Below are 19,219 nucleotides of genomic sequence, written 5' to 3'. Positions count from 1 at the left end.
CCACTGTGACAAGACCCTTCAATTCCCTCACCCTCTCGAAAATGCACCACACATACACTTTCCAGTAATCAACCATCTGCTTTCTTACTCCTGCCTGACCACTAAGCAATTCTGGAGAAAATTGTATATCCATGCTGACTGACACAATCTAAATTTGTTTTCTGATTTTTGGTCATTCAGGGCTACTTGGTGGACCTCTTATTAGTGCTTGGTTAGCTCAATTTCCATTTCCCTATTGGGGGGTGCTCTAACCTTCCATTAGGGTCTTCAAGCCTTACTCTCTACCTGTTGATTTTCCATTAGCAGATAACTTTTTGCCTCCCCATTTGCTTCTCTCATCTGAACTTCTGAAATAATTTTCTAACTTGAAATAAACTTTCTAACCCTATTGCTTGTATTCTCCCACACCAATACAACTTCTACACTGCCATCAGAGTGACCCTGCTGAAACTTAATCTGATTATGTCATCTTCCTAATGAGATCTCCATAGGCACTCCATCATGTGTTTTTTTTTTTTTTTTTTTTTTTTATACAATCCAAACTTCTGAGTATGGAATACCAGGGCCTTTATATTCTAGTTTTAGCATAAATTTTTGTCTCATCTCTACTCATCTATATACATGCCATATTTCTCGAAATTATTCTTTTTTTTTTTTTTTCCATTTCTGCCCTTGCTGATGCTACTTTTTTCTTTCTTTACTACATAGAATGCAACCCCCTCCCTTTTCTTTTCCTCTTGGTGAAATTTTACTTATCCAGCTCACATGTCACAGCCTCTGTGAAGCCTTGCCTTATTTCACAGGGTAGAAATAATCAAGACTTCTTAAGTGCTTTTGTGGAATTTAACATGTTTACCTTTTAAAACACTTAATATGAGGGCACCTGGGTGGCTCAGTTGGTTAAGCGACTGCCTTCAGCTCAGGTCATGATCCTGGAGTCCCGGGGATCAAGTCCCACATCGGGCTCCCTGCTCAGTAGGGAGTCTGCTTCTCCCTCTGACCCTCCCCCCTCTTGTGCTCTCTCTCTCTCTCCCATTCTCTCTCTCTCAAATAAATAAAATCTTTAAAAAAAAACAAAACAAAACACTTAACATGGTATACTGTTATATTTGGATGTTTTTCTCTCTCTCCCATTAGATGACAAACATTGATTATGTGATTTTAGAAAATATCTTTGTTTTTCCAGCACTTAGCAGAGTGGGTACTCAGAACATTACGGCTGCTCCATAAATATTACTTGAATTGAATTAAATCACTAAAATACATTTTAATTTAATGTCTAAGAATATGAGATGTAAGCTGAACACTGAATAAAGAGCTCTACTGAATAACTGGGCAAGGTGCTTTACCTCACTAGATTTTCAGTTTTAGTAAGATCTACATCAAGTCTTTGATGTGAACTATGTGGCAGAGGAGAGAACCTTAGGAAGATAGGTCACTGAGGTCAAAGAATGCTATTTATGGCACTGTTATGTCAAGAAAGAATGATCTAGACCTTATATGAAGTGATAGTCTAGCCACTGCTAAAGGGTATTTTCTTTGAATGACCTAGATTGTCAAGTTATTCACATGTCATTCATATTAGGAGTAGATGAGGTGAGTCAGAATCTTACTAAGACTGAGGGTGAGTTTTTAGTTATAAATATAGCTACAACTATACTCTCTAAATGTCCTCTGTTGACAGAGGCTGCTTAGAAGGAACTACTGCAAAAAAAAATCTTATCACCTTTCTACACTGAGGAGATACTGGAAGGGGTTGCAGCCAAAGTGCTTGATATGGATTTAGTGCTACATCTAAAATTTAGTCTTTAAGAAGATTTTGAATGGCTAGGTTTCTGTACCAGAGGGATCAGAAAAAATAGATACCATTATGACATAACCATTAGTGACTATTTCACCATTTTAAAATGCCACATTACATATCTATTCATCTTGGTATTTCCATAAAATATTGAGAATTTAACAGAAAAAGAGTAGCCAAAATTGACCCAAAGATTTGAGTGATTTACCCATTTGTTCATTCCTTTTTAACTTTTAGAATATAACATGATTTTATTTCAATAATCTTTGAAAGCTGGATTGAGATCACCTTAATTCTAAATAAGCATTCTCGAATCCCTAAAAATATCTGATTTATTATATCACTGGATCAATTAAGTGGTTTTTCTAAAGATTCAGTCACTCATTAGAGACGACTATAACATAGTAATTAGTATTCTACTTTTCTCAAACCTAATGGCTTGTATCACTCATGCTTTCATTTAATTGGGCAATGACTACCTGAATTATGAACTATTGGAGGTAATATACAAGCATGTCAGATACAGACAACCTCTGATTTTAGAAATTAAGCAATGGATAGAATAAGAGTTTGGTTAGGTAAATAAATTATTAATACATCATAATTCTACTTAACTTGGAAACCAATGGAACAAGTCATGATTGGAAACTCAAGGGCAACCTATTTCTTTTTGTATCAGAAAAGGATTCCAATTGCTCTCATTCTTTAGCCATAAGAATTATAACTTTATAGGCACAATACTCATCATTTTAACTCTGCTAAACTCAATTGCAAATATAATAAAGTGTTCTGGAGTTTTTAATCATTGGTTAGATATATGCTGTGTTAAAAATATCTGGTTTATGACTGCTTTTATGATTCATCTTTGGGATGTTAATCAAGCCCTGTTTAGAAGGTTTTTGATAACTGTCAAATAAAACAAACTGCAGTATGTCTTTTTTTTCTGCCTTTTCTTTCTTTCTTTTTTTTAAACTTAAGACACACAGTGAAATAGAATAGCTCTGCATTTTGTGAAAATAGTTTAACTGGCTTAAAGCTCCTGGTTTGTTGTCAATCATCTCAATATAATAAAAAGATATTTCTGAATATCAGTAATGCATAGAAATTCCTTACACATTTCATAAATTGAAGACTGTGATTTGATGTTACCAGCGGAAATATTACTGATGTTTAAACAGCGGGTCACTCGTGTAATTTGGCTGCTCATTATCACTCTTGGGCTGTATTTATTAAACTTGAAAAACCTGAAAGTTATTTATAAACTCACTGCTCAGATTAATAGGTGGAACTGCTAAATTTTGGCTGGAATTACCCATTCTCTTTTTCATCATATTATAATTGATCAGAAACTAATTCTTGCACACCTATGTCTTTCTTCTTCCAATGGTATACACAATATTTTGTAAGCTATAAATCCCTAAAATAGTTGTATTTAGTATTTATTTAGTCTTGGTTCCATAACAGTGAAGTACAGGCTATAAACCTTGTTTAATACACACATGTTCAATGAACTATAGGCATGTAATTTTTGAAGGGCTAAATCTATTTCATTTGTTTGTTTTTACCATCACCTATGTTATTACTCAGTAGGGAGATGTACAGCACTCGCTTTGTGTGAAAATCTCAAGGAACATGGACAATGGAACTTAACATTACTTTTCATTAAATCACACATTATAAAATCTTACCATGTGTTCTCTAAAAACCGTAACAGAAATCACCTTCAAGAAATAGCCTTGTCCTTTATACACAGACAGCACATATCTAGCACTGGACCATTATAGCAAGTAATCTTATAAACAGAAATATTCAAATGTCACCCCATAATCCTTCTTAGAGCAGAGACTGATAGTATAGTTTTTTAGTACCAAGACATTATTCTTTTATGAAAAGGCTTTAACATGAAGAGGTATGAATGCAACTTGTTTCCATAATTTGAAGCTATAGGGGATGTGAGTTTGGTTACAGTATAGAAATGCTAATTCATAGGAAACACTGAATGCAGCTGACCCAGGGATAGGACTCTGGTCTAAAACAATAAGTTAGTAGAAATCTCTGGTATTCTTATTTCCTTACTCTTACTAACTTTTGTAGACAGCCAAGGTCTGTATGGTTCTAATACTCTATCTTGACACATTCTGGTATTGATTGAGGTGATGTAAGAACAAAGGATTAAAAATCTTGCAAACTGTCATAATGAGGTCACCTGATTTTTATATCCACTGTCCCCCTTATTTGCAGAATAAAAGCTGGTGAGTCAGTATCTATGAAACTTTCTGAAGAGGAAAAAACATAAAATGATATAATGTAAGCTTTAGCATTTTTGCTTGTCACCAATATACTAACTATAAGAGGAATGCATTAAAAATGAGATTAATACACATAAGTAATTGCTGCGTGCATTAAAACCTTGATAATTTCATGAATCAAAAATATAAAGACATGAGTAAAATGTATTTGGGATCTAACACTGAACCACAGGGAAGAACTAAGCGGCACTCCAGACATGCAGGGGACTAGAAGAAGCCCTAGAATTTTGGGTTTTGTTTTTCTTTGTTTTTTTTTTTTTAAAGATTTTATTTATTTATGAGAGAGAGAGAGCGAGAGAATGAGCAGGGGCAGAGGGAGAGGAAGAAGCAGACTTCCACTAAGCAGGGCTCGATCCCAGGACCCTGAGATCATGACCTGAGCTGAAGACAGATGCTTAACCAACTGAGCCACCCAGGCGCCACTTACTTTTGTTTTTCTAGTGGTGAGGAGAAAAAACACATAGTCAAATATGGACCCTAGATCATAATAAATATTATTTTAAAACTTTAGACAAATACTAGTTTTCAGTAGTCAGTAGTTTAAAAAAATGAAATTCCAGCAATACAAATGTAAAATGTCCCAATAAGAGAGGGAAAGGAGATGCAGCTGAAGTTAAGGTAGTTACAAGGAGATTCCTTAGAAAAAGCTTCAGGTGAAGGAGGATTTCTATAAAAGATGGAAGAAGAGGCTACTAGAAATGAACAAACAGAAAATAATACTGATTCCTTGTAAGAAGATTGTCAGGAAGGCAAATGTTCCGCTGAGTCTTCTGAAAAAACCGGAGACAGAGTTTTTAAAAAAAAAATTAAGAAAAAATAAATGACACAAGAAAGTAGAAACATATGGCTTCAAAAATATTTTAGGCTTTTCCTGCATGGAAAAAAGTCCTCATACTAGGAAATTTAAAAAGAAATGCTTCTCAAGGTAAGGGACTACTAACACCCACTTGGTAGTCTCTTTGAACCGGCAAAAAAATTTTAGGAATTGAACAAACTTTTTTTTTTTTTTAAAGATTTTTTTTTTTTTTTTTTTGTTTGACAGAGAGAAACACAGCGAGAGAGGGAACACAAGCAGGGGGAGTGGGAGAGGGAGAAGCAGGCTTCCCGTGGAGCAGGGAGCCCGACGCGGGGCTCGATCCCAGGACCCTGGGACCGTGACCTGAGCTGAAGGCAGACGCTTAACGACTGAGCCACCCAGGCGCCCGGAATTGAACAAACTTTTTGGAAATTATTTTAGGGCCACTCTCAGAATCCCTCAAGACTTACTGCTTAAAGAGAGTTCTCTTATCCAAACAAACCAAACCCAGCACGGGTTCTACAGAGAATGAAATGATAAATCTGACATAGATACATGGAAACGTTTTAGAATAGAGTATGATTGGAAGGAGTTTCATTTTTTAATTTCAGCTGAAGGACCAACATGGATTCAATACAAATGAAGCATTTTAAACTGGCTTTTCCTTTCTGGACAGTATCTCTAGTTTGGGAGACAAGAGGAAAGCCAAGGGCAGTGAGCGTGTCCTGCATCTGATTAAATTTCGCATGATATCCTTATGAATAAAGTACTGTAATATTTCCAATACACTTGGTGTGGGGACACTAAAAAGAAATAGGGCATACAGATGAAGGTCACCAGGACAGTGAGTTATCTGGAACTCATGTCATAAAGTTAAGGTGGTTATATACATTCAGTTCAGAGATGAGACAACACAAAATATGTTAGATAACAAAATTCCACTGTACGGTTTTGGACATGTACAATATACAGGGCACTGTGGTGAGAGCAAAAGCAAGGCCATTATGCTGAAGAGATCCATGAAACTTTAGAGATGGAAGAAGCCATCAGGTTCAAGTGTCCGAACTAGCTTGGGAAGCCCTGACTGGTAGCTGGTTACTCAGCCCACTCTTAAACGCTGAGTACTGGGGAGCCCACTAAACTGACAAGACCAGTTATTCCATTCATGGGCAAGTGCAACCACTGGAACATTTCCCCCTCATTTCAATCAAAAAGCCCCTATGTACCTTCCACTTATCAAAGACTATCTTAGCCCTCTTCCACATGTCAGCCATTTACATACTTGCTCTGTGGTTTTCTAAGTTGCAATGTCAAGATCCATGAGTGGAAAATTTATAGAAAGTCAGCTTGCGTATCAATACAAGGGAGAATTTTTAATTAGAGCTGTCCAACATGAGTTGCCCTGCCTGGGGGCAATAAGCTCTGAGTGCCTGAAATATTGAAGCAGAGTCTCAATAACAATTTTTCAAGTGTATAAAGAGTATTTCTGTATTAAGTGGGAAAACAAATATTTCCAAGTCTAAGTTCTATGTTGAGATGGCTAATTATTCTGCATATTTACATACAGCATGGCACACGTCATACGTCTTCTCCAGTAAAAAAACAATTTATCTATTAAATGAATTCTTTACCTTAATATAAAGCATTTAAAATGGGTTCTATAGTATTAACCGGAGAGACACTATTCGCTGTAGCACATACACAAAAACACCCACAAAGGTGTTATACATTTAAAGAAGCATTCAAAGTTAAACCGAACTTTTCACTTCATTATTCAGCAAAGATGTTCAGCATTTGTACAGAATTATTTTTGGAATGGTAAACATCTTTCCTACCTCCAGTGCCAGGGCAAAACTCCTTCTAATTAGGTTAATAAAAGAGTCTTACAACCCAGGATGCTAAATCAAGAGATGGCTGCCCAGCAAGTACACACGGTGTAAGTGGACAATAGAGTACCAAGTGAGGGGTTTGGCTTACTGTCAGAGTTGGCAGCAGGGTTGTATTAAAGCCACAGTGATTCCAGCTGCCCTCCTCCCTGTTCTTTTTAGAAAAGGCATGAAAAAAATCCCTGTGTGTTGGCATTGTTAAAGAACAAGGAGAAAACAGCAGAGATGCTCAAGGTAAAAGGTATAAAGTTTAAGTTCAGTGATACCAAGTTGTGGGCTATTTTCCTTCACCAAGAATCCCTAAAGTGAATGCTATTTTAAGATTTCCATTTTCTAACTTACAGAATAGACTCTAAATGAGGCCAGAAACAACCACAACAATAATTTAAGAAAAAAATTATAGCTAAAGAAGCCAATAAAGTCGTGGATGAGAAAATTTGGAGGTCTTAAATGAATAGATCTTAGGCATGAAGTCAAAATATTCTATGAATGATTTACCAAAAAAGAAATAGCACAATAAAAATATCACATTCAAAATCATGGAAGATTAGGGATTATAAATGTGGAAGAAAATGAAAAGCTGTTTAAAATGCTAAGGTTCAAGTTTCCCTAAAATAGACAATCAAAATACAGTATAATTTTCTGTATTTGGCACTCGGCTAACATTAGGAGGTTTTTCTGATAATTAAACTCCATGTTAGTTGTACTGTAAAATTAGGAAGCATCTTCTCAATCTTGAAAGGAACACTAATCTATGGTCAGTATATTATTATGCCAGCATAGTATTAGGGCCACTCTAATATTATACTGACCATAGATTAATATTCCTTTGATGACTGAGAAGATGCTTCCTAGTTGCATAGTACAAATCAATGAAGATTGTTAGACATCTGATTTATGTTCATCAGTATAGCTGAGCAACCAGAATGCATTTTCCCCAACCATAATGTTTAAGGAATGAGTCAAAGCAGAAATAGCTCTAAAAGGGATCTCATCTGATTCTAACCAGTTTTATCAATTTTGCATAAGTGATAAGTACCTTAAAATGAACACAGAATATGTGCCATCTCTTAAAGAATCATTTTTATAATATTATTAATTGGTTAGTTGGGAAAATGACTGGCACAAGATAATAAAGATGCTGCAAACTTTAAGTTGTTCTGTTTCATGTTATCAGAAAGAAAGACCTTCTTTCTCGAAGATAATTCACAAATTTTTGTTGTAAGTAGACTTATGAAGAGCTATGGAAGATATACTCTTAAGATAGTATCTGATATGTAGTAAATAAACAATAAATGTCAAATAAATGAATATGAATAAATGAATACATGCTTAGAACTAATTAGACTACAAATTGATACAACAAACCAAAAGAACAAGATAGGGGCTTAGTTTACATTTTAGTAACCTAAATCTAGATAATGAAATGTAGGGGACCCATGACTAATAAAGTTAAAGAATTTGTAGCTCTGAACTGAATCCATGAGTTTAATAACTATCATTCTTTTTTTTTAAAAAAGATTTTATTTATTTATTTGAGAGAGAGAGAATGAGAGAGAGCACATGAGAGGGGGGAGGGTCAGAGGGAGAAGCAGACCCCCCACGGAGCAGGGAGCCCGATGCGGGACTCGATCCTGGGACTCCAGGATCATGACCTGAGCCGAAGGCAGTCGCTTAACCAACTGAGCCACCCAGGCGCCCTAACTATCATTCTTATTCTCAAGTATTGTACAATTTTTGTGAAATAACTCAAAGTTGATTTCATTGGCATACTTTGTGCTTGTAATAGAAACACATGCATATGAAATTGTCATATTACATTCCTGAGGTAAGAACCTTGTAGAAGTTATCAAGCATGAGGTTTAAATATTAAAATACTTTTTTATGACCAACTGTCACTTTTGCATTTAAAATATATAGTAATAGGCCCCTTTCCCCTTATCGAATGACATAATAAGAGTACTTTTCCATTAAGGGAAAAGTTTCAGAGTATAATAGATGGAGCTATTAAAGACCAACTATTAGCACTAAGATGTGCCTATGGCCTAGCATAAGAAAGGCCAGAAGAACAGAGCTAGTGAGAACACTGGAAAAAATAGGAAGATGGTTTAGTAGAAGGGTTAGTGTTTTATAACTTAAAACCAAAAGCTCTAGGTAAACTCTGACCACCAGGCGCAGTGGTTCTGAAGCCCATCTCTGAGTTCTAAATTCTAGTTTTTGGAGGCTAGACTTGCTGTGCTTTTTAGCTAGCTGTCTCTGGCTTAGCTGTTTTCAGTGCAGAGCTTTGGGATCAGATGACATTAGTGGGAGACCTTCATCAAGAAGGCTGGGCAAAAGTCTTATGGCACCAAGGCATTAGGCAGGTAGGCAACAAGCTTCTGATATATGAGGATGGGGGTGTGTATCAGAGGGGGTAAGTGTGCACGTACAGTCATTGTCATTTCTTTCTTCTCACATTTCTCCTCCCATTGTTTCTGAAAAGGTCAATAGGTAACTGCTGCATTTTCTAGGGTGACATGCTGGGATTGGGGCCTTCTGAGGTGGTACGGGAGTTATCTCATAAGATTGTTGCTTCTATTATAAACTACAGTCATTATCAAAAGAATTTCTGAGGAAAAACTACCTGAAAACCAACTAAACTATACCTCACCTCCCTACTAATGTGGAGTGACAGGAAAAAGATACATGAGGAAAACAAATTCATACAAGAATTAATTTTAAAAACCTTAACTTTGAACAGAAGTTACCTCCGGAGAGGGAGGAGAGAGGGTTGCTTTTTATTTTCATCATTGTTTTATTTGCTTAGCAATAAGCAAGTTATTACTTTTCAATTAAAACAATAAAAGAAAAACATGGGGAAATTGACACACTTCCAAGCTACGTTGTTTGGTGCAGTCTTGTTATGTCTTAATCTACCATCTTCCAGTAGTTGGTAACCAGAGAAGGGAGATGTCATATGCAAAGGGAAGAAAGGGAAGCACTTGGGATCCTCAGCTTTCTCTGGCAGGGGTGACCAAGGTAAATGGAGACTGAACTTAGGACAGGTTCTCATAAAATAAGCTAGAGATTGCTCCACTTGAGAAACTGACAGTATGCTATTACTGACCTGAAGAAAAGTGGTTTGCTTTCCTGATGTGTGAAAATAGTAGCACACGAAACTGTGGCTGAACTTCCTTGGTCAAACAAACTGTAAATCCTAACTTGTCTTACCTACACTGGTGAGGGGCTGTCATTCTTTTATGTGAACTTTAGTTCTTAGCTGCCCACATCTTCTGCTGGTGTGACTCTGTAGCATCGAGAATTCATTCTTTTGCCATTTCAATCTGGCTTCCTGGCTTAGTAACATTCCTGAGATTATTTTCCTGGCAGATGCAGGGCTATTGGTTATTCACTCAAGCGCAAACTGCAATATCGACACATTTTACAAAGGAAACAGGATGAAGCTAGGTGGCTTCATCCACCCAGGGGGCCAGCGTTCCTTCTGCAGACAGCAGATTTTGGGAGGAAAACAACTGCCTAGGGGTGCTGGGAGATCTGGTTTCCAACCATGAACTGGTTCTTTCACATGTCCTATTCTTGTGGCCTTCATCTTTGAAATGGGATTAAATCAGGAAAGTATGGTTTCAATAGTAGAGAAGATGACTCTTCTCTAAGAGTTAAGTGAACCATAACACAAAGAGCAGTGATTCTAGTTATTCGCATCCCAGCTTAGTGGTGTCCAGCATGTACATGCAGTACTGTCCCTCTCCTTACAAAATACCCAACATGAAGAATTCTGTGATGGTTTTACTCCTGTTTTATGTCACACGATGGATAAAACATTAACTTCAGCTTTAACTATTATATTATAAAATGGAAAAGAATTGGTGACAAAAGGGGTTTGCTATTATTTATTCATTCATTCATCCAATGGTGTCTGGCCTACCATGGGCCATATATCATTTTAGGCACCAGGTGTACAAAACATGAATAAAATCCCTGCTCTTCAGAAACTTATATTCTGGTGGGTGGAGATGGAAATAAATCAGTGAACAATATTTGGTATTATGCTCAGAGTGATAAAGTGGTGAACATTATAAAACAGGGGGTAATATATCAGAGAATGAATGGTGGTGGTTATGGTGGTGAGGGGTCCTCTGGGTCAGACTGGGTTGTCACGGTAGAACTCTCCAAGGGGAAAATATGTGAACTGAGACCCGCATGGTATCTATAAACACATTTCAGTAAATAGATATAACGTTATTGTTATTTGGAATAAAAGGTTTCTTTTGAGTTCCCAAAGTCCAGAGTCAAAAAGGAAAGGAATAGTGAGTGATAAGAATGTAAAGTGAGGGATATTTCTATTTTAGCTCCTAGGATATGGCTAATATATTATGTTGAAATGTACAAAATTGCTGATATTTCATCATTTGACCTACAAAAACAGCAATTCATATGGTTTGACTCAATAGCTGGAACTGAACAAAGTTAGGGCACGTAGTCAGGTAAATGTTATTTACTGAGGTTTACTAGTATTAATTCACTATTTAAGTATTATAATTGCCCTCATTGCCTAAATCCAAATATGCATAAAATCTACATAAATTACACAATTATAAAAAAATTATTGGAAGACTTACGGTGTGTCAGATATGGAAACTAAGTGTTTCTGGTGTTGCCTCATTTGATCCTTATATAACCTCATGTACAGCTACCACATGATGTAACAATGAAGACACTGAGGTCCAGAGGTGTTAAATAACTTGATCCATCATACCACTTGCAAGTGGTAGAGTGACAAAGCAAGGATTTAAACTGAGAAATATCTTCAGAGACTGTATTCTAAGTTCCGATCACTTAGTGTTTACAGGAAAATACACTTATTCCTTTCAAAAGTCAACAATAATTATACCTAACTTGCTGTATTTTCAGGTTTACATAATATTTATCCCCTTTTAGATATGGAACATTTCGTTAGTGTCTAGACTTAAATGATGTGATGTGATCTGGGGTACATGTTTGCATATACATACATATATATATATGTATGTATATATATATATGTATGTATATATATATTAAAAGAGTGCCACACTACCTGAACAAATATATTTGCAGATATAGCATACATAACAGTGGAGACACTCGTGTGGATAGTAATGACAAACGGTTTGGTACATTTTTTTCTTTATGATCTTAAAAACAAATCAAGTTAGTCTCAACTACTCATATAGTTATTCCATTTCCCTTGCTATTTGGGCATATGATGCAATCCTGGCCAATGCAATAGGGAGCTAAGTCTGCTGGAAGAATCTAGGAGAAGTTTTCTTTGATCTTACAAACAGGACTAAAGATAGGGTGCCCTGGATGCTGGTCTTTGGCTCTCGGGATGCTGTCTTACAAGAAGTGATGCTTAGAGCTGTTGGCATTACAGAAAAGTTAACTGAGAGGCCTGATGCTGCAGAGCCACAAAATGCACTCCAGAACAACCCCACTTCTGAACTTCCCAATAATATAAATCCAAACTATAACCAGTATCAGCATTTTAGCTAGACTCTATTTTTTATCTATCTTCAAAATCAGAAAATATGGTATTAAGAGAACATTTGTTTACCACTTTCTAGATTTTTCTGTGTTTTTTATATATACTTGTTACATAACCAGCCAAGAATAATGCCCTTAAACTTCACAAAAGTGCCATATATAAGGTTCTCTGCTATTTTTTCTCTGACTTTAACGCACGTCTTTTTATTCACATTTCTCATATAGCTTTTCCATCTGTTTCCTTTAGACTTGAACTATAACTGAAGATATTATTGATGATTATGCCCTTCTAAATTTTTTGTGTTTGTGCATAATTGATCTCAATAATCAATAAAACAGTAAAACGTGTTGCAACACTTTTATTTTCAACTTGCTCCTTTTTTCCTTTTACACAATTTCATATTCTGGGAATATCTTTCCCTTGCCCACATACTTTGTACCTGGATGTTCTTAAAAATAAAATTCATGGCTTTTAGAGACTCTCCAGGAAATTACTTTAGGACCCTTAAAATGATTGAAGAGGATTAATCTGTCTTCTTCTGCACTATATTGGTAGTCATTATCTAGCCTCTCTGCCTAGATAATTTAAGATATTAGGCCATTGAGCTGCATATTTTACACAGCTCTTAACTTACCAATGTTGTGCAAAGGAGGAAAAAATTACCTTAAAATGCATTTCTCAGAAAATCTCATTTTGAAAGCATCAGTAAATACCTTGGCCAGATAAGCTGATGGGCATTATAGCTACAAGATGACAGATTTTTTTTTTAAGATTTTATTTATTTATTTGACAGAGAGATAGAGAGAGAGAGCACAAGTAGGCAGAGTGGCAGGCAGAGGGAGAGAGAGAGAAGCAGGCTCTCTGCTGAGCAGGGAGGCGGACGTGGGGCTCGATCCCAGGACCCCAGGATCATGACCTGAGGCGAAGGCAGCCGCTTAACCAACTGAGTCACCCAGGCGCCCCAAGGTGACAGATTTTATCCGCCCTCCCTCCTCTGGAAAAAAACAAAACCAAAAACAAAACACCCTGGGTTTTGCTTTAGATTTCTAAGACCACGCTAATAAATGTGTAAATTAAGTGAGAATAGTGGTAGTTCATCTATAAGACAATGAAAAAGAGAACATTACAACTTCATTGAGTACATGGAGGCACCAAGAATGTATGGCTAGTAAACAGTATTCTTATAACTGCCAAGAGGGAAATCAGCAGGATTAAAAGGATAAAGCTTTTGAAAACCTCATCTAAACTGTCTAGTATGGCAAAGAAAAGAGAGCTATTCCAAGTAGATTTCAACCTGCATTAACCAAAACAGTATTTTAATGTTATGGCAGGTGATTTCCGAATGAAGTTTATTTTTATATTTTGTCCACACCTTCATGATTTATATTCCTTGGAAGTTGCATAGGCTGACATAATTTATAATTTAATTTAACTGAGGTATTATAAGGCTCACATCTCAGTAAGCTTCGAAACTACTAATTGGGATAATAGGAAATTACTTGTCTTCTCCCAAATGCCAGTGAAGTAGGTCAGGATAATTAATATGCAAGCTGACTTTTCAGTCAAAGGAAAACAAGACAGGTCTCATCTGTGTACTTTTAATACCATCCATCTTACACCAAAATGAATTCAACCTGTGAAAAATCATAGCATGATTCAGTTAAATAACTGAATTTCAAAATAAGAGAAAACGTAGTCCAACCATGAGAACACAGATTGAAGACCGTTCTAAAGGAGGCTAAATTTACACTCCATAAGGAGGGAAATTAAAAAACAACAACAACATCTAAGTCACTGATTTAGGTACATCTTGCTTTTTATATTGCTTTGCAAACTTGTAAGCACTATATAATATATATTATATTATATAAAGTTAAGGTAAATATAAATGATAAGAGAGGAGTTTGGTTGATGACATAGCTCTTCATCCGTAAAGCAGAAGGTAGGCTATATTTTCACATTTTCTTCCATTACTCCTGCCCACTTGCCTGATGCTTCTTATTTTTAATTTCTTGGTAAACTACGAAAAAATATTTGGAGCTAGAGACACGAAACTTACTTCCCCTGCAGGTCTGTACTGGATTAGTGCAAATTCACTTTAGTAGGTCAAACCAAATGCTGGCCTAGAGCTGGACAGTTAGTAACATGCCACTGCTGGGCTTCGTCTGTAACAAGCACAGGGCTCCGTGTTGGAGGGCCTGCCACCAGCCTGGGACTGATGGCGTGGTCACGGCTTCTTTCGTGCCTCTAATTTTGACTCTGTTGATATAACACCCAGCAGCTCAATTTGAGTAAGAAGCCTGGAATACCTGCTCCTAACGGCCAAGCCGGGGCAGTCACGAACACGACACCCTTTAACTAGACCTTAAAAATTCTTTTGAAAACACTGATTTTATAGCTGATTTTCTCAAATGACATGTTCATCAAATTGCACACTCCTAAATGTTAAAAACAGTAATGCAGAAAGTCCATCATTAGGAAAGTAAACATACATTCTGTTAAGTAAAAAGCATCTTCTACTAGGCGACCATGAAATGCACTGCTCTGCTGAGAATGGTCTGAAGAACACTGACACATCAAGTGGCAAGATTTGGGGGAAAATGCCCAGAAAGAAATGGGGCCCTGAAAGACAGTGCATGGCCTCCTCTCATGAAGCAGATCCAACTGAAATAGCATCAACTGCCCCCACGATATTGAATCATAAAGACAAAATGTGCAATACTAGATTTATGGACACACTTCCTAGGGTTGTTCGGCCTTATCCCAATTATTCCACAGAAAAAAAGAGCCCCTGAAAGAGATGGAAAATACCGAAGAACTGCCCACTTGACTCATTTGGGAACCTGAAGGAAAAACCCACCAACTTAGGAGTGCATCTATATGGTAAAAATATATCCAATCAACAAAACAGCAAAAAAGAGACACAGGAAGAACAAACTCGAAAGCCATCTAACTACAGATGCTCTGTGGGCCCGGGTTTTCCTTTCAGGCCCGAGGACGTGCCTTCTCCTCTCTGGTACTCCCTCACTCATGGCCAGGAGGACCTGGGAAGTAACTGGCTTAAGCGAGAAAGATAGCATCAATGACTTCTACCTGCGACCACGAGGAGATGTTTTCTGGACAGAATTCTCTAGTCCAGAGGGCTATGCAAATGTCAACACAATTTATTTTAGAATGGCAGAGATAAAGTACTTTCCCCGCTATGTTTGCACAATACGGAACAAACCTCATATAGTTAGTTACAGCAGCTGTGCAGTACCTGGATGACCATCGAAACGAAGTTTCTAACTCAGCTTTCAATTTTAGAAAACAACGTACTAATTTTGGTAAACATCATAACCGTAAAAATGTATTATCATGCTTGCCAGAAGTCCTACAGAGGCCTAACATGGCTCCTAGATATTTCTTCCACCAGACTCCTCCATAATCTCTGATAAATGTGAATGCTAGCAGGCCTTGGCAGGTAACAGATGGCAATTACATTTTCCTGCACCAATAGTATACCTTTTGTAACGTTCCTCATGGAGATTATGGCTACAATACACTTCACGTGGAAACTGCTTTAACACATGAATTTTATTACAAGCGACTCATTTTGATGGTAGAAGATGTAATTTAATTCCCATTAAATAATGCAATGAAGATCCATACCATAAAAGGAAGTCTACTGTATTTTCTTATTAATTATCTCCAAAGTGACCCCTCATTTTAAATAAGCCAAGCTTGACATGGGGATGAGGCTCCTGACCTGCTGGTTCTCTGTGAGCTTTGAGTTGTTTTTCCAGTTGTGATGAAGAACTTACAGTAATATATCCCACAGTCAAAGTTTCGTATACTCACAAAATGGGCTGATGGATATAGTCTGCTTGTATCCTTTAAAAAGAGAAATCTAATGCCCTAGTGGGACCAAACCAGCAACTGTGGTTTCATCAACATTGGCTTGGGACATCTGCACTAACTGGCCCAAACTTCGTTTTGAATAAAGACATGCAAACAGTTTTATGCTACTACTTTAACACTATTTTTGGGGTGGTAATTTTACATTCAGGACTTACAGCCAAACCTAGATTTTCTAAGTAAAAAACTGAGTTCTAGCCTTTCCCTTAAAATAGGCTGGGTTTCTGGACTGGTGTAGCACATTAATTATAAACATGCTTGGTAAGGCATGTTGGATAAAGACCTTGATAATTAGTAAACATATTTTTTTTTTTTTAGTAAACATATTCTTAATGCCAACAAGTCAGAGGATTACTTAATTGACTTTGTCTCTCTTAAGAGTTGATTCACATAAACTGAGTTTTGCAATCTGCATACATACCAAGAAAATAAATAAATGCTTTTGGCAAACTGGTTATTTCAGCTATTTGGAGTTTATAGGAGTGCTATTTGAAATTTCTTCTTGGAAAAACTCTTCTGAATTTTTCCTTTAAATCTTTTAATGGTGGAAAGGGAAGTTGTATATGTGTGTGTGTGTGTATGTGTGTGTGTTCACTTACATATTTAACCAAGGTTCTGCTAACACCCTGCTTGAAGCATTTAGTTTCTTAACCCAAACTCAGGGGGCAATGACTGTGGACCAAAGGGATGATGCATGCAAGGGAGAAGAAAGTGGATAACAGGAGGAAGGAAAAGAAATGACTATCATTAACCTTAAAAGGCAAATGGGTAACTGGGGAAAACCATTTGCTCTAGCTTTGGGTGTCCTGGGATATAGGCTTCGTTATCCATCTTTTGTCCACTATGTTACTCAAGTTCTCAAAGTAAAACACCAAGGGATACCTAACTTCCTGGGCAGCAAGACCATTATTTTAAGAAAAAAGGGAAACAAGATTCTATTTTCTTCAAATAAGAAGTTTGGAAAGGTTAGGACTCTGTGTACACAGGCTAAGATCTCCAGCATACTTACTTTTGTCTCCTATGTTTTCCCCTGCCGCCTCCCCTTCCTCCTCCTCCTCCTCCTCCTCTTCCTCCACCTCTGTGGGCTGCACGTCATCCTGCGGGTCACAGGCACTAACCGGTGCGTTCAGACAGCAGTGGTTGAACCCGCTATCTCGAGGCAGAGTAAAACTTCGAGGCTTGCCTCCATTTCCATTTAACACTTGCATCCTCTCGCTCTCGGCCAAAGGGTACGGCCCATAGTGATCCTGTAGGTGGCACTTCTGAGTTGGAAGAGTGGACTGTCGCCTGTGCTCTGGGGAGATGGCCGCGGAGTCGGAGAAGACAGAATCCTCCAGGGGCAGAGTCTGAAGATAGTGTAATCCTGAGCTTGTCAGGGGCGTCTCGATTAAATCCTGCCAGGAGCGGCGCTGACTGGCTGTCTTGCGAATGGGGGACACCGCACTGCTCCCGGTCACTTCCTGGCGAAACTCCTCATGGGAGGATTGTGACTGGGAGGTCTCAGTGGACGAGAGCCGGCTGTGTTTTGCTTCCACGTAAGGACTGGCACAACTCATCTGTGGAAAGGAGCTTCTGATCAGTCTCCACAGAAATAATGGACCACCTCTGTCAGCAAGGCACACATTAGATTTCCACCAGCTAACATTTACCAGTCAAGTTAATGACTAGTCAAGTTCACAGACATCTCAAAGTTAGGCCCCGGCTGATCTTTTAAGGGACTGAGATGGGGAGTGTTTAAATGCAGCACTACCAGACTCTCATGAAAAATCTGACATATTAACATGCAAAATTTTACAATGAAGCATAAGAAAATCCGAGTGCTTACGTAAGAAATAGCAACAACCACAAAAAAATCTGAAGTTTTAAAAATCTCTATGCATTTGAAACCGTGAACAATTGTTGCCAAATTCATATTCCTGGATTTTATGGAGTTTGGGGATGAGGGCAAGGAGAGAGGCTTTTGGATGTGAAAACAAGATGCCTATAATCAGACAGAACCCCTCCTCTTCCTCACAGCTGAATGTCTGCTCCTATGGGCCCCAAGGAAAAGCTTTCTTAGGATCTGGTCAATTTGTGGCACTTTGTAGAGAGTTAAAAATATAGGCAGGATGACATTATACCCGGATGGGGATTAGCATTTGCCTTGAGCATGGGCACCTCAGGGTACATAAACACAAAAGAAAAATGGGATACTTTTATTCCCTGAATTTCAAGTTTGGGAATATATAGCATAGCACAAAGCACAACCAAGAAAAAGGACTGACATCAAGTGAATGCTGTAAAGGACTTGCAGGTGCCCCCGCTGGGGACAAGGCTTACTCCAGCTCCGGGGGCTAACAGATAAGCCTGGGCCCCTTTCTGGCAGGAGGAGCCAGGTTTATCAAATGTGATCCTGGCAAATGGGGCTGCAGCTGTGGTCAGGACAAGCCCAGCTGAGGCGAAAGCACATACAGCCCCTCTGGCTAAAGGAGGAGAAGTTAACTGGCATCTTCTGGGGGCAGTTTATCTTCCCACACGTTAATAACATATAAAGTTTCCTTCTTGAAATCCCCACACTGCTGTGATTAAGGAGCCGTCCCCTGAAGCTGCAGCTTCCCTTTCTTCCTCTTTTAGAAATATTTTAAAGCAATTATTCAGGCCCTGATGTTTTAGGGAAAGAGGGAAAATATGATATAAACTATATCTTGTCACTGACTTCATGATTTCATTTCTATCGCTCCTCCTTGCATTCTGTTGCACTCAGTAAACTGCAGCATTTATTAAAGAAATGTGCATATATAGAGGAACAATTCTTAGGTAATAGACACTTCATCAAGCGTGGTTATTAAAAATGTGGCTTCCCTTTTAGTTATTGGCCAAAAGTGCCCATGTGTTTATTTCAGAAATATTTATTAAGCACTTAATAAATAAGTGCCAGTGCTGTGTTAGGCCATGGGGATGTGTAGATCCATCCAACAGGGCCCCTGTTTGCAAAAGTCCATAGTCTAGTCCATTGAGCTGTTTGTA

The 19,219-nt window shown here is 37.8% G+C and overlaps 1 protein-coding gene across 4 annotated transcripts in view; it reads right to left on the bottom strand.

The window, feature by feature from the left end:
• Nucleotides 1–19,219, bottom strand: part of CNKSR2 (connector enhancer of kinase suppressor of Ras 2) — a 275,032-nt gene that overhangs the window by 25,585 nt on the left and 230,228 nt on the right. For all 4 annotated transcript variants that reach the window (XM_045875847.3, XM_045875864.3, XM_045875838.3 and 1 more), the window contains one exon: nt 17,223–17,769. In XM_045875847.3, coding sequence (XP_045731803.1) covers nt 17,223–17,769 — 547 coding nt within the window. The remainder of the gene's footprint in view (nt 1–17,222; nt 17,770–19,219) is intronic.

Source organism: Mirounga angustirostris, unplaced genomic scaffold, assembly GCF_029215605.1.
Source record: "Mirounga angustirostris isolate CCGP_5_RB_7025 unplaced genomic scaffold, mMirAng1.0.hap1 SCAF_11, whole genome shotgun sequence".
In the NCBI taxonomy this organism is placed as follows: domain Eukaryota; kingdom Metazoa; phylum Chordata; class Mammalia; order Carnivora; family Phocidae; genus Mirounga; species Mirounga angustirostris.
The sequence above is the reverse complement of the archived record's forward strand: the minus strand, read 5'-3'. Positions and strand labels throughout refer to the sequence as shown.